General features: G+C 46.0%; 1 protein-coding gene across 1 annotated transcript; it reads right to left on the bottom strand.

The window, feature by feature from the left end:
• Nucleotides 1-483: 483 nt before the first annotated feature.
• LOC121860120 (membrane frizzled-related protein-like) lies at nt 484-13,108 on the bottom strand. The gene is made up of 7 exons (XM_042357149.1): nt 12,950-13,108; nt 10,332-10,439; nt 9,970-10,101; nt 7,397-7,456; nt 2,735-2,927; nt 2,193-2,329; nt 484-615 (listed from the first exon to the last, which is right to left on the bottom strand). Exons 2-6 carry the CDS (start codon nt 10,426-10,428, stop codon nt 2,194-2,196), a joined length of 618 nt encoding a protein of 205 aa, XP_042213083.1. The 5' UTR covers nt 10,429-10,439; nt 12,950-13,108; the 3' UTR covers nt 484-615; nt 2,193.
• Nucleotides 13,109-14,873: the final 1,765 nt, after the last annotated feature.

The following is a 14,873-nucleotide window of genomic DNA, read 5'->3' as shown; positions in this document are numbered from 1 at the left end:
TCAGTGTAGATGGTCTGTGTGATATTATCATCAGTCTGTAGAGTGTGTATGTGTTCAAGAGCTCTCAATTTGGCAGTGTGCTGTGTCTCAACTTTGTACAGGTGGTCTCAGTAGGTGAGACAGGTGTGTCCTCAGTAGGTGGAACAGGTGTGTCCTCAGTAGGTGGAGGGGGTGTTTCCTCAGTAGGTGGAGCAGGTGTGTCCTCAGTAGGTGGGACAGATGTGTCCTCAGTAGGTGAGACAGGTGTATCCTCAGTAGGTGGAGCAGGTGTGTCCTCAGTAGGTGGAGCAGGTGTGTCCTCAGTAGGTGGGACAGATGTGTCCTCAGTAGGTGGGACAGATGTGTACTCAGTAGGTGGGACAGGTGTGTCCTCAGTAGGTGAGACAGGTGTGTCCTCAGTAGGTGGAGCAGGTGTGTCCTCAGTAGGTGGAGCAGGTGTGTCCTCAGTAGGTGGAGCAGGTGTGTCCTCAGTAGGTGCTGGTAGAAAGGTTGAGACTTATTTTCTGGTACTGACAACTTGTTAGAGTTAAAACAAATTCACTTGAGAGCCAGAAACATGTTTGTGGTAAACAGTAAATAAACAAGTTGTTACGTGGCAGTCCTATAGGTGAAGACCTTAAAGAGTGAGACAAAGTGGAAAGATTAATACATTTGGAACACCAACAACAGTATCTGGTTATAATGTGAACTTTGTTCGTAATGTTATTGTTGACTTCAGTGTGAGGAACACGTATCTTAACTACACTAGTGTGGCCCTCCTTTGTGACAAAGGTTTAGCACAACACAACAGCAGCTCAGAGACTTCACTGTTGGTGAAACGTGTGGTTCGTGCCCCTAACATTTAACGACCTCAGCAACTCTTCTTAGTACTGACCTAAAGGAACTTTGTTCACGTTCACCCCGAGTAATAACATATCTGGCTCTTCTCTCCGCAAATTGTGAGTCACTTGTCTGACGCCGCTGTCTCTTGTAAACCACTCACAGCTGATGGCCACAGTTGGCACACAGCTGATGGCCACGGTTAACACACAGCTGGAGGCCACAGTTGACACACAGCTGATGGCCACAGTTGACACACAGCTGATGGCCACAGTTGACACACAGCTGGTGGCCACGGTTAACACACAGATGGAGGCCACAGTTGACACACAGCTCATGGCCACAGTTGACACAGCTGATGGCCACGGTTGTTGACACACATCTGATGGCCACGGTTGACACACAGCTGATGGCCACGGTTGACACAGCTGGTTGTCACAGTTGACACAGCTGGTCGACACAGTTGACACACAGCTGATGGCAACAGTTGACACACAGCTGATGGCCACGTTTGACACACAGCTGATGGCCACAGTTGACACGCAGCTGATGGCCACGGTTGACACACCTGATGGACACAGTTGATACAGCTGGTGGACACAGTTCACACACATGGTGGCCACAGTTGACACATGGTGGCCACAGTTGACACACATGGTGGCCACAGTTGACACACACACATGGTTGCTACTGTTGACACACATGGTGGCCACTATGCTTGTTACTCTACCATTGGCCAGAAGGTCTTACCACAGGAGATAATATCAACTGTGTACAACACTACTGGGGGTGGACCAGGTGGGGCGGGCCCTGGCTTAATACTACAGTACTGTGGTCACTTAATTTACAGAACTTAAGTCACATTTAAAGTTTGTCGGCTAGGAGCCTCACTGTTCTATCTCATTTTGTTATTATTGTATTCGATGCCACGTTAAGATTATTACAAGACAGGGATATACTGTATGTACTGTCCTGCTATAGGCTACATTATTGAGCTGCTCTCATTGTTATGTTAAATATACGTCTTGAAGGCATTTTTGGTGTAGTTTCAGAGTCTCTGTGGGTAGAAAAACGACATTTCGCTATAATTACCGCTCACAGTCTTACGAAATACCGAGGGTGGACCGTATATTGACTATGTAAATATGAAATATTTACAATTACCGATCCGCAGATATTTTTTGTTTCTTTTCGTTTCACACTGACTGGCTCCCCCCACCAAAACATCAGCGCTTTATCATCAAAACTATGAATAAATCTTGGTAAACACACAAACACAACCAAATTATCTACTGTAAATTTATGACTTTTAACTGCGGACGTTTATCTGTTGACATCTGTCTAGGATGTAAACATAACAAGCAAACACAGACCTTATATTGTTGGCACTGCTTCATAAGTCATCGCAAACCCTCGGTAGACAACTGAATGGTCAGAGTGGAATGTTATCTTCAGACTATGACTGTTGACGATATGGTCTCGAGGAACTACAGACCCACACACCTTTTGTCTGTAAAGCAAACAATTACCACCATTAGTATTTATACACTTAAAACACATACACACACACACACACACACACACACACACATCCCTGCACAAATTATTATTTTTTTACCAAAACTCTTGCGTCTTCCAAATATTTTTGGGTTACTAGTTAAATCTACTTAACATTTTTCAATATACCATTTAAACATATACCTTACGTTGCTCTTAATAATGTTTATAGTTTGTTGACTAATATTGAAGCAAGCCAGCGTGGGTCAATGAGGGACTGGTGGTTGTGTGAGCATCGGTTCCATTATTCTGGAAAAAGTAAAGATACCCCACACACCTATCAGCTTGTGTGTGTTAACTATAAATATTGATAAGACTACAAGACACTTTATCCAGTAATGAGGCTGTTACAACTTACCCATAGACTAGTGCATTTGACCGAGTAACGTCCGCCACTTGCACAAAGTCAGTGCAACCTTCCATCTCCACATAACTCCAGCGTAATAATATTTTGGTCCCAGGTTCCAGACTTATTTGCCATGAACAGTCGGCATTATTAGAGTAGGTCCCGGTGGTCGTCACGCCGATAGTCCCCACCATGGTGGTCAGCACTGGTGGAGGATTAACACCGAGTCATGTGTTGAGAATTACACAGTGGTACAGTTAATATAGTGGTACAGTTAATACAGTGGTACAGTTAATACAGTGGCACAGTTAATACAGTGGTACAGTTAATGGTAGGTCCAGTGGATACACCGCTCGCTCGTCGATGGTTCGATTCCGGGGCACTCCCAGTTCACCCAGCTGTAAATGGGTACCTAAGATTACAACTTGGGGAAGTGAAGGCGGTCGAGTGCAGTGCCGGCCATGCTGCCTCCTTGTGTACCGAAGACGCAGTATACAGTGTACTGTACCCACACTGTCCCTAACAGATAGTCATGCCAATTGGACCCACTTTCATTTTTCATAGTTAACACAGTCATACAGTCATCATAGTTAACACAGTCATACAGTCATCACAGTTAACACAGTCATACAGTCATCATAGTTAACCCAGTCATACAGTCATCATAGTTAACACGATCATACAGTCATCATAGTTAACACGGTCATACAGCCATCATAGTTAACACAGTCATACAGTCATCACAGTTAACACAGTCATACAATCATCATAGTTAACCCAGTCATACAGTCATCATAGTTAACACAGTCATACAGTCATCACAGTTAACACAGTCATACAGTCATCATAGTTAACACAGTCATACAGTCATCATAGTTAACCCAGTCATACAGTCATCATAGTTAACCCAGTCATCACAGTTAACCCAGTCATACAGTCATCATAGTTAACACAGTCATACAGTCATCATAGTTAACACAGTCATACAGTCATCACAGTTAACACAGTCATACAGTCATCATAGTTAACCCAGTCATACAGTCATCATAGTTAACACGATCATACAGTCATCATAGTTAACACGGTCATACAGTCATCATAGCGGTACAGTCACCATTGATTTAGACAATTATGTTGTATAGGTAAAACTGGTACACACAGTGGTCCAGTGATCACTGTTATAACTTTAAGTTGTGAGACAGAGAGAGATGTGGCAGACAATATTGCTGAAGCATCACCCACCACGGCTAACACTGAGGTGTATGGTGCGTCACCCACCACGGCTAACACTGAGGTGTATGGTGCGTCACCCACCACGGTTAACACTGAGGTGTATGGTGCGTCACCCACCGGCTAACACTGAGGTGTATGGTGCGTCACCCACCACGGCTAACACTGAGGTGTATGGTGCGTCACCCACCACGGTTAACACTGAGGTGTATGGTGCGTCACCCACACGGTTAACACTGAGGTGTATGGTGCGTCACCCACCACTGTCATACGGTTAACACTGCGGTGTATGGTGCGTCACACCACGGCTAACACTGAGGTGTATGGTGCGTCACACACCACGGCTAACACTGAGGTGTATGGTGCGTCACCCACACGGCTAACACTGGGGTGTATGGTGCGTCACCCACCACTGTCATACGGTTAACACTGCGGTGTATGGTGCGTCACCCACCACGGCTAACACTGAGGTGTATGGTGCGTCACACCACGGCTAACACTGGGGTGTATGGTGCGTCACACACCACGGCTAACACTGAGGTGTATGGTGCGTCACCCACCACGGTTAACACTGAGGTGTATGGTGCGTCACCACCACTGTCATACGGTTAACACTGCGGTGTATGGTGCGTCACCCACCACGGCTAACACTGAGGTGTATGGTGCGTCACACACCACGGCTAACACTGAGGTGTGGTGCGTCACCACGGCTAACACTGAGGTGTATGGTGCGTCACCCACCACGGTTAATACTGGGGTGTATGGTGCGTCACCCACCACTGTCATACGGTTAACACTGAGGTGTATGGTGCGTCACCCACCACTGTCATACGGTTAACACTGGGGTGTATGGTGCGTCACCCACCACTGTCATACGGTTAGAACTGCGGTGTTCGTGCGTCACCCACCACTGTCATACGGTTAACACTGAGGTGTATGGTGCGTCACCCACCACTGTCATACGGTTAGAACTGTGGTGTTTGGTGCGTCACCCACCACTGTCATACCGTTAACACTGAGGTGTGGTGCGTCACCCACCACTGTCATGCAGTTAACACTGGGGTGTATGGTGCGTCACCCACCACTGTCATACGGTTAGAACTGTGGTGTATGGTGCGTCACCCACCACTGTCATACCGTTAACACTGAGGTGTATGGTGCGTCACCCACCACTGTCATGCAGTTAACACTGAGGTGTATGGTGCGTCACCCACCACTGTCATACCGTTAACACTGAGGTGTATGGTGCGTCACCCACCACTGTCATACGGTTAACACTGAGGTGTATGGTGCGTCACCCACCACTGTCATACGGTTAACACTGAGGTGTATGGTGCGTCACCCACCACTGTCATACGGTTATCACTGCGGTGTATGGTGCGTCACCCACCACTGTCATACAGTTGCACTGGGGTGTATGGTGCGTCACACCACTGTCATACGGTTAACACTGAGGTGTATGGTGCGTCACCCACCACTGTCATACGGTTATCACTGCTGTGTATGGTGCGTCACCCACCACTGTCATACAGTTAACACTGAGGGTGTATGGTGCGTCACCCACCACTGTCATACGGTTAACACTGAGGTGTTTGGTGCGTCACCCACTGTCATACGGTTAACACTGCGGTGTATGGTGCGTCACCCACCACTGTTATACGGTTAACACTGGGTGTATGGTGCGTCACCCACCACTGTCATACGGTTAACACTGGGGTGTATGGTGCATCACCCACCACTGTCATACGGTTAACACTGAGGGGTGTATGGTGCGTCACCCACCACTGTCATAAGGTTAACACTGCGGTGTATGGTGCATCACCCACCACTGTCATACGGTTAACACTGGGTGTATGGTGCGTCACCCACCACTGTCATACGGTTAACACTGCGGTGTTTAGTGCGTCACCCACCACTGTCATACGGTTATCACTGAGGTGGGTGCGTCACCCACCACTGTCATACGGTTATCACTGAGGTGTAAGGTGCGTCACCCACCACTGTCATACGGTTATCACTGAGGTGTAAGGTGCGTCACCCACCACTGTCATACGGTTATCACTGAGGTGTATGGTGCGTCACCCACCACTGTCATACGGTTATCACTGAGGTGTAAGGTGCGTCACCACACTGTCATACGGTTATCACTGAGGTGTAGGTGCGTCACCCACCACTGTCATACGGTTAACACTGAGGTGTAGGTGCGTCACCCACCACTGTCATACCGTTAACACTGAGGTGTATGGTGCGTCACCCACCACTGTCATACGGTTATCACTGAGGTGTATGGTGCATCACCCACCACTGTCATACGGTTAACACTGAGGTGTATGGTGCGTCACCCACCACTGTCATACGGTTAACACTGCGGTGTATGGTGCGTCACCCACCACTGTCATACGGTTATCACTGAGGTGTAAGGTGCGTCACCCACCACTGTCGCACGGTTATCACTGGTATGGTGCGTCACCCACCACTGTCATACGGTTATCACTGAGGTGTAAGGTGCGTCACCCACCACTGTCATACGGTTAACACTGAGGTGTATGGTGCGTCACCCACCACTGTCATACCGTTAACACTGAGGGTGTGGTGCGTCACCCACCACTGTCATAAAGGTTAACACTGCGGTGTATGGTGCATCACCACCACTGTCATACGGTTAACACTGAGGTGTATGGTGCGTCACCACCACTGTCATACGGTTAACACTCGGTGTTTGGTGCGTCACCCACCACTGTCATACGGTTATCACTGAGGTGTAGGTGCGTCACCCACCACTGTCATACGGTTAACACTGAGGTGTAGGTGCGTCACCCACCACTGTCATACGGTTATCACTGAGGTGTAGGTGCGTCACCAACCACTGTCATACGGTTATCACTGAGGTGTATGGTGCGTCACCACCACTTCATACGGTTAACACTGAGGTGTAAGGTCGTCACCCACCACTGTCATACGGTTATCACTGGCAGGGTGTAGGTGCGTCACCACCACTGTCATACGGTTAACACTGAGGTGTAGGTGCGTCACCCACCACTTGTCATACGGTTAACACTGAGGTGTATGGTGCGTCACCCACCACTGTCATACGGTTAACACTGCGGTGTATGGTGCGTCACCCACCACTGTCATACGGTTAACACTGCGGTGTATGGTGCGTCACCCACCACTGTTATACGGTTAACACTGCGGTGTTTAGTGGTGCAGTCAATATTGCTTGACTATCTACACGGTGGTACAGTTAAGATTTGTTGCGGTCACTGTTGTGGTGCAGTCATTGGTGCAGTCATCATAATGGTACAGTGAACACTTGTACAGTCAACACAATATACAGACAACACAAGCTTGTACAGTTCTACATTTAATACAATGGTACCGTGAACAAATCTAATATTATAATAATGTACTATTGAATAAATAAATAAATAATGCAAGCTTTTCCTTGATGACCACTGCAGGATGAGAAAGAAGTGGAATATGTGACGTTGTGAGTGAGCCATCCTGTAGGAATTATAGTCATCAGTAACAGGTGAAATAATTATATGTTATCACCCTCCTCTATCACCTTACATGAGCCATCCTGTGGGAATTATAGTCATCAGTAACAGTAGAAATAATTATATGTTATCACCTCTATCACCTTACATGAGCCATCCTGTAGGAATTATAGTCATCAGTAACAGGTGAAATAATTATATGTTATCACCCTCCTCTATCACCTTACATGAGCCATCCTGTGGGAATTATAGTCATCAGTAACAGGTGAAATAATTATATGTTATCACCCTCCTCTATCACCTTACATCTCACTGACTTCTCCCTGATGGTACAGTATAATAGTTGGTGTTGGTTGAGCCTGATAAGGTGGTTAACGTAAGGGGAAGAGACAGACGAATGAACAGATGTCGCCAGATGTTGTTGACTTTGTAGGCGAGTTAAATATTACAAATGTGGAAAGACTTAACGTATAGTGCAGTTAATGAGTATCAGCATACCTAAACACGAGCACAGGAAGGATATCTTGCAGCACCACGGAACCTTAAACAAGAAACAGGGTGCAGGAATGTCTACGCCAGCGGTTCTTAAACGGGGGGGCTTGGAGATGAGGACCAACTGCTATAGGCGGCGCGACCCTAAAAAGGTTAAGAACCACTTGTCTACACCATCCCCGACCTGACCATTCACCAAGGAAAAAACACACACACACAAAACACGACATATAACTCAGAGACAAACAGGAAAGAGCTATGCAGCGACCCACAATATGGAGATGTTCAGCTAAAGATCAGAAGTGGTAAAGTTGTCAGGGTACTGGAAGCGGGGTACGCCCTCCCACTAATAAGGCCAAGAGGTGAACTAACTGTCAACAATGTAACATAATGTATGATGTAGGTTTAAGTAATACTACTAATCCAGAGAGAACAAACTCCCAAGCAACATATGAGAGAGATTATACTAACCCTCCAGACTCACATTCAAGTGTTGCCAGAAATTTAGTTAATAAAATTGATGCATTGAGCGCACGTGTGGACACCAACCAACCAACCAAACGTAATTGAGTTTAGTGAGTCCTAGGGTCAAGGAAATGTGTCGGAGGGTGAATTATATTTACCATGTTACCAACACCATCTAAGAAAGGCAGGGTCACCTCACAGTCACCAGTCTATGATCAAGGAGCACTTCACAGTCACCAGCGTATGATCAAAGAGCGCCTCACAGTCACCAGTGTATGATCAAGGAGCATCTCACAGTCACCAGTCTATGATCAAAGAGCGCCTCACAGTCACCAGTGTATGATCAAGGAGCACCTCACAGTCACCAGTCTATGATCAAGGAGCACCTCACAGTCACCAGTGTATGATCAAGGAGCACCTCATAGTCACCACTCTATGATCAAGGAGCACCTCACAGTCACCAGTGTATGATCAAGGAGCATCTCACAGTCACCAGTCTATGATCAAGGAGCATCTCACAGTCACCAGTCTATGATCAAGGAGCATCTCACAGTCACCAGTCTATGATCAAGAGCGCCTCACAGTCACCAGTGTATATTCAGGAGCACCTCACAGTCGCCAGTGTATGATCAAGGAGCACCTCACAGTCACCAGTCTATGATCAAGGAGCACTTCACAGTCACCAGTCTATGATCAAGGAGCACTTCACAGTCACCAGTCTATGATCAAGGAGCACTTCACAGTCGCCAGTGTATGATCAAGGAGCACCTCACAGTCACCAGTGTATGATCAAGGAGCACCTCACAGTCACCAGTCTATGATCAAGGAGCACTTCACAGTCACCAGTCTATGATCAAGGAGCACTTCACAGTCACCAGTCTATGATCAAGGAGCACCCCACAGTCACCAGTCTATGATCATGAGCACTTCACAGTCACCAGTGTATGATCATGAGCACTTCACAGTCACCAGTCTATGATCAAGGAGCACCTCACAGTCACCAGTGTATGATCAAGGAGCACCTCACAGTCACCAGTCTATGATCAAGGAGCACTTCACAGTCACCAGTCTATGATCAAGGAGCACTTCACAGTCACCAGTCTATGATCAAGGAGCACTTCACAGTCGCCAGTCTATTTGGTGTGATTTGATAGCACAAAAAAGCAAGACCTATGGAACGGTGTCGAAGCTGAGAGCAGTACTGGGCTAACACTAAACAAGACTATCAAGAATAATGGAGAGATCCTACACAGGTCACTGGCCAACTTTCTTCGGCGTGGTCACCTCTACTTTGTGTGGCCAGTAGATAAATAAGGTAAATCTCTCTTCCATCAACATTCCAATTTCTGAAGTCTGTCTACCAACCTTCACTTATGCGTGGAACTCCCAGCTATCCTCAGTCATTTATATGGGGCCGAGCTGATGAATAATTGGACAACGACACACGTCTAATGTTTATTCATTAACCGTTAACGAAAAGCCTCGTAGTTCCACAAGACTAACTGTTTGTTCTTCTTGGAGATGAACAATAACTGATGATGACACAGTTGCACAACTTACTGTTTAGCTCAACCTTCCTCTCCATGGATCTCATCTGGGTGGTGAGAGAGTTGATCTGTGACCTGCTAGAGCTGGCCTCCTCCTGCTGGTGATCAATCCTGCTCGCTAATACTTCATTTATAGTCTCTACACCTGTAATTATATTAGTTTATGTTAGTTTTGTTCATTAAGAATCTAAATGATCTTATACAGACGAGAACACATTAATGTACACAACCATTAGTATAAATAATGAACACCTCTGCTGTCATTCTTTACCAACTTCTGGACACTTAATTATTGGTGTTTATTGGTTGGAACTGTTGGCAGTGGTGTCACAGTCTCGTATAAGAGTTCATTAGCCAAAGTTTACACGCACTTACTGTTGTTAATGAGGGTGCTAAGGGCGTTGATGTGAGACTTAAGGCTGTTCACCTCCTCCTCGTGCACTTCCTGCAGCCTCCTCAACTCTTCCTTCATTTCTTCTATACCTGCCAACAGGAAACACTTGTTCTTACATCACAAAATAAACTCTCTCTCTCTCTCTCTCTCTCTCTCTCTCTTGGTCTTATAAATACATTCTGTAAAACTCTTGTGTTATCGTAAAGTAATTAGGTATGAGGCGGCGCTGATGCAGGAGAAGAACAAGTTTAACAACTGGAAGGTTTGATACTCCGAGTGAATCTTTGACTTTAAATGTAAGCATCACGATCTGAGAAAATTATTATCCATTTGTTACTTGATGAAAGAATTATAGAGTAATTGGGTACTTCGTGTTCAGAACAATAGAATAATGTATTATTGTGGTGATATGACTTCCGTTATTACGCGAGAGGTGCAAGGTAGTGATCCGAATTGTCAACTTAACACTGAACTAACCTACAGTATCGTGTTGAGGCTTTGCTCCTGGAGAACTCTAGTGAGTGTTTTGCTCCTTCTCTTGACGTTTTTCATGACTTCTATAATGCTGGGTTATGGTCACACTCCACGAGAGATGTGAACCAATATGTTTGTTTACATTGTGTATGTCAAAACCCAACACTAAACTTTTCATTGTCTCGCCAAAAATCTATGTACCATCGGCACAGATTAATTGACAGAATACGAAATTATTGAATATCATGCAGTACAGGATTACATCCCTGAGTACATGCGAGTACTGGAAAGTGTAAGACTAGGAAGAAACTTTGCTGTACTCCTAAGAAGTGACACACTGAATACTAGGTAGATGTTAGATGACTAACACTCTGTTAAACACAATACAGTTTATTGATTGTTAAGGTTATACTGTACTGTACACTAGTGACTTAAAGATAACAATGTTAAAGAAGTTATTCAGGTGTTGTAGTCTGCCACACAGTACAGTACTAACAAGGCCCCACTGATCTTGTCACCTAATAATTCCCCGACAAGAAATGTGACCAGTTCTCATGGTGCTTCTTCATGACACAGTCTAACAGTTAGATGAGCCTAAGTTAACAACACACTTACTCTGGACGCTTCTTCATGATACAGTCTAACAGTTAGATGAGCCTCAGTTAACACACACTTACTCTGGACGCTTTTTCATGACACAGTCTAACAAGTAGATGAGCCTCAGTTAACACACACTTACTCTGGACGCTTCTTCATGACACAGTCTAACAGTTAGATGAGCCTCAGTTAACAACACACTTACTCTGGACGCTTCTTCATGACACAGTCTAACAGTTAGATGAGCCTCAGTTAACACACACTTACTCTGGACGCTTCTTCATGACACAGTCTAACAGTTAGATGAGCCTCAGTTAACAACACACTTACTCTGGACGCTTCTTCATGACACAGTCTAACAGTTAGATGAGCCACAGTTAACACACACTTACTCTGGACGCTTCTTCATGACACAGTCTACAAAGTTAGATGAGCCTCAGTTAACACACTTACTGTGTATGGACGCTTCTTCATGACACAGTCTAACAGTTAGATGAGCCACAGTTAACACACACTTATTCTGGACGCTTCTTCATGATACAGTCTAACAGTTAGATGAGCCACAGTTAACACACACTTACTCTGGACGCTTCTTCATGACACAGTCTAACAGTTAGATGAGCCTCAGTTAACAACACACTTACTCTGGACGCTTCTTCATGACACAGTCTAACAGTTAGATGAGCCACAGTTAACACACACTTACTCTGGACGCTTCTTCATGATACAGTCTAACAGTTAGATGAGCTTACAAAGTTAACACACACTTACTCTTGGACGCTTCTTCATGACACAGTCTAACAGTTAGATGAGCCACAGTTAACACACACTTTATTCTTGACAAGTTTCTTCATGACACAGTCTAACAGTTAGATGAGCCACAGTTAATACACACTTACTCTGGATGCCTTCTTCATGACACAGTCTGTAACAGTTAGGGCTGAGCCACAGCACACACACTTACTCTGGATGCTTCTTCTGCTTTATCACAGTCTAACAGTTAGATGAGCCGTACAGTTAACACACACTTACTCTGGACGCTTCTTCATGACACAGTCTAACAGTTAGATGAGCCTCAGTTAACACACACTTACTCTGGACGCTTCTTCATGACACAGTCTAACAGTTAGATGAGCCTCAGTTAACACACACTTTCTCTGGATGCTTCTTCATGATACAGTCTAACAGTTAGATGAGCCACAGTTAACACACATTTACTCTGGACGCTTCTTCATGATACAGTCTAACAGTTAGATGAGCCACAGTTAACACACACTTACTCTGGACGCTTCTTCATGACACAGTCTAACAGTTAGATGAACCACAGTTAACACACACTTACTCTGGACGCTTCTTCATGACACAGTCTAACAGTTAGATGAACCACAGTTAACACACACTTACTCTGGATGCTTCTTCATGACACAGTCTAACAGTTAGATGAGCCACAGTTAACACACACTTACTCTGGACGCTTCTTCATGACACAGTCTAACAGTTAGATGAGCCACAGTTAACACACACTTACTGTTATTCTGGGCAGTATCTACAGCGTTAATCTGGGTGGTGGTGGACTCTACGTGAGTCTGGTAGTTGTTCACCTCATCTTGGTAGACGCCCAGTACGCTCCTCAACTCTTCCTTCAAATCTTCGAAACCTGAGAACAAGGAAAGTGTTTTATAATATAAGAACGAAAAATGTCTCTCATATTTATGTCAACATCTTATGGGCGTTATTCTTGTTTGTCTTATATAGATGAACTTTATCTCACTTAAACTACTGATGTGGACGACTTACAAGAAGCCTTTATGTTTGATTCTTCCTCAGTAAAGTCTCTCCAGGTCTAGTGTTAAGAGACTGACGTGGTCTGGAGCCAGTCTTATGTACTACTATGCCAGACAATAGTGTTAAGGATGGGTTCTACTGAGTTGCAACAAATTGATTAAATATTAACATTTCCATTTTCATAAATTTCAGGATGCGTAAAGTGAGTAAAATATTGATGTTCTGTTTATTAACACAAAATATTGATTTGTGAAAAATATTGAGCCAAATAAGTCGTGATATATCTGGAGGCAGCTGTGTGAAAGGACATGATTTGCAGCTGTGAAGACACACTCAGGCAGTGTGCAAGGCACATCTGGGGTAGCTGTGTGAAGACACATCTGAGGAGCGCCAGTAAAGACACATCTGAGGCAGTTGGGGTAACATACATCTGTGCTGTGTGAAGATAATCTAGGGGCACCACCACACAAGGAAGCATCTAGGTAAGTGGCACATCCCCACCACACACAAGGAAGTACTCAGGTAGGTAAGTGGCACACCCCACTCACACAAGGGAAGCACTCCAGGTAGGTATGGCACACCCTCACCACAAGGAACATCTCCAGGCAGGTAAGTGGCACTGACTTCACCATACACATGAAGCACAGGCAGGTAAAGGCACACACCCACCACACAAGGAAACACTCCAGGTAGGTAAGGGCATACCCCACCACACAAGGAACACTCCAGGTAGGAAGGCACCCCACCACACAAGGAAATACCCAGAGGTAGGGCACACCTCTAACACATAAGGAAGCACTCCAGGCAGGTAAGGCACACCCCACTACACAAGGAAGTACCTAGGTAAATAGTACAATTTCGACCACACAAGGAAGCATCCAGGCAGGTACAAGGCACACCCTCACCACACAAGGAAGCACTCAGGTAGGTAAGGGCACACCCCACTCACACACAAGGAAGCACTCCAGGTAAGTGCACACCTCACCACACAAGGAAGCACTCCAGGTAGGTAAGGGCACACCCCCACACACACAAGGAAGGCACCCAGGCAGGCAAGGGCACACCCCCACCACACACAAGGAAGCACTCCAGGTAGTAAGGGCACACCCCACCACACAAGGAAGCACTCCAGGCACGTATGGCACACCCCTGAACACATACAAGGAAGCACTTGTGGCAGGAGGGCACACCCCAACACATAAGAAGTACCCAGGCAGGTGTTACACACCCCACCACATTATTGCAATTTAGGCAGGTAAGGCACACCCCCACCATGAAGCACTCCAGGTAGGTAAGGGGCACACCCCACCACACAAGGAAGTACTCCAGGTAGTAAGGCACACCCCCACCACATTGCTGAAGCATCGAGGCATGTATGGCACACCCTCAACACACAAGGAAGCATCGAGGTAGGAAGGCACACCTCACCACACAAGGAAGGCACTCCAGGCAGGGCACACCCCACCACACAAGTAAGCACTCCAGGTAGGCAAGGGTACACCCACCAAGGAAGCAGCACCCAGGCAAGGGACACACCCACCACATGGGCGAGGCACTCCAGGTAGGTAAGGCACACCCCCCCACCACACACACAAGGAAGTACCCAGTAGGTATGGCACACCACACCACACAAGGAAAATAGTCCTCCAGGTAGGTAAGGCACACAC

The sequence above is a fragment of the Homarus americanus genome, unplaced genomic scaffold (assembly GCF_018991925.1).
Source record: "Homarus americanus isolate GMGI-L3 unplaced genomic scaffold, GMGI_Hamer_2.0 scaffold5831, whole genome shotgun sequence".
Classification (NCBI taxonomy): Eukaryota; Metazoa; Arthropoda; class Malacostraca; order Decapoda; family Nephropidae; genus Homarus; species Homarus americanus.
Note: the sequence above shows the minus strand (reverse complement) of the source record. Positions and strands in the feature narration are given on the sequence as shown.

Excerpts from the sequence above, each read along its gene's own strand:
- LOC121860120 (XM_042357149.1), bottom strand. The coding sequence starts at position 10,428 with ATGAAGGAAGAGTTGAGGAGGCTGCAGGAAGTGCACGAGGAGGAGGTG. Across the intron at positions 10,102-10,331 it reads TAGCACCCTCATTAACAACA|GTGTAGAGACTATAAATGAA; the intron begins GTAAGTGCGTGT and ends ATATAATTACAG. Across the intron at positions 2,330-2,734 it reads TCAAATGCACTAGTCTATGG|ACAAAAGGTGTGTGGGTCTG; the intron begins GTAAGTTGTAAC and ends TTTGCTTTACAG.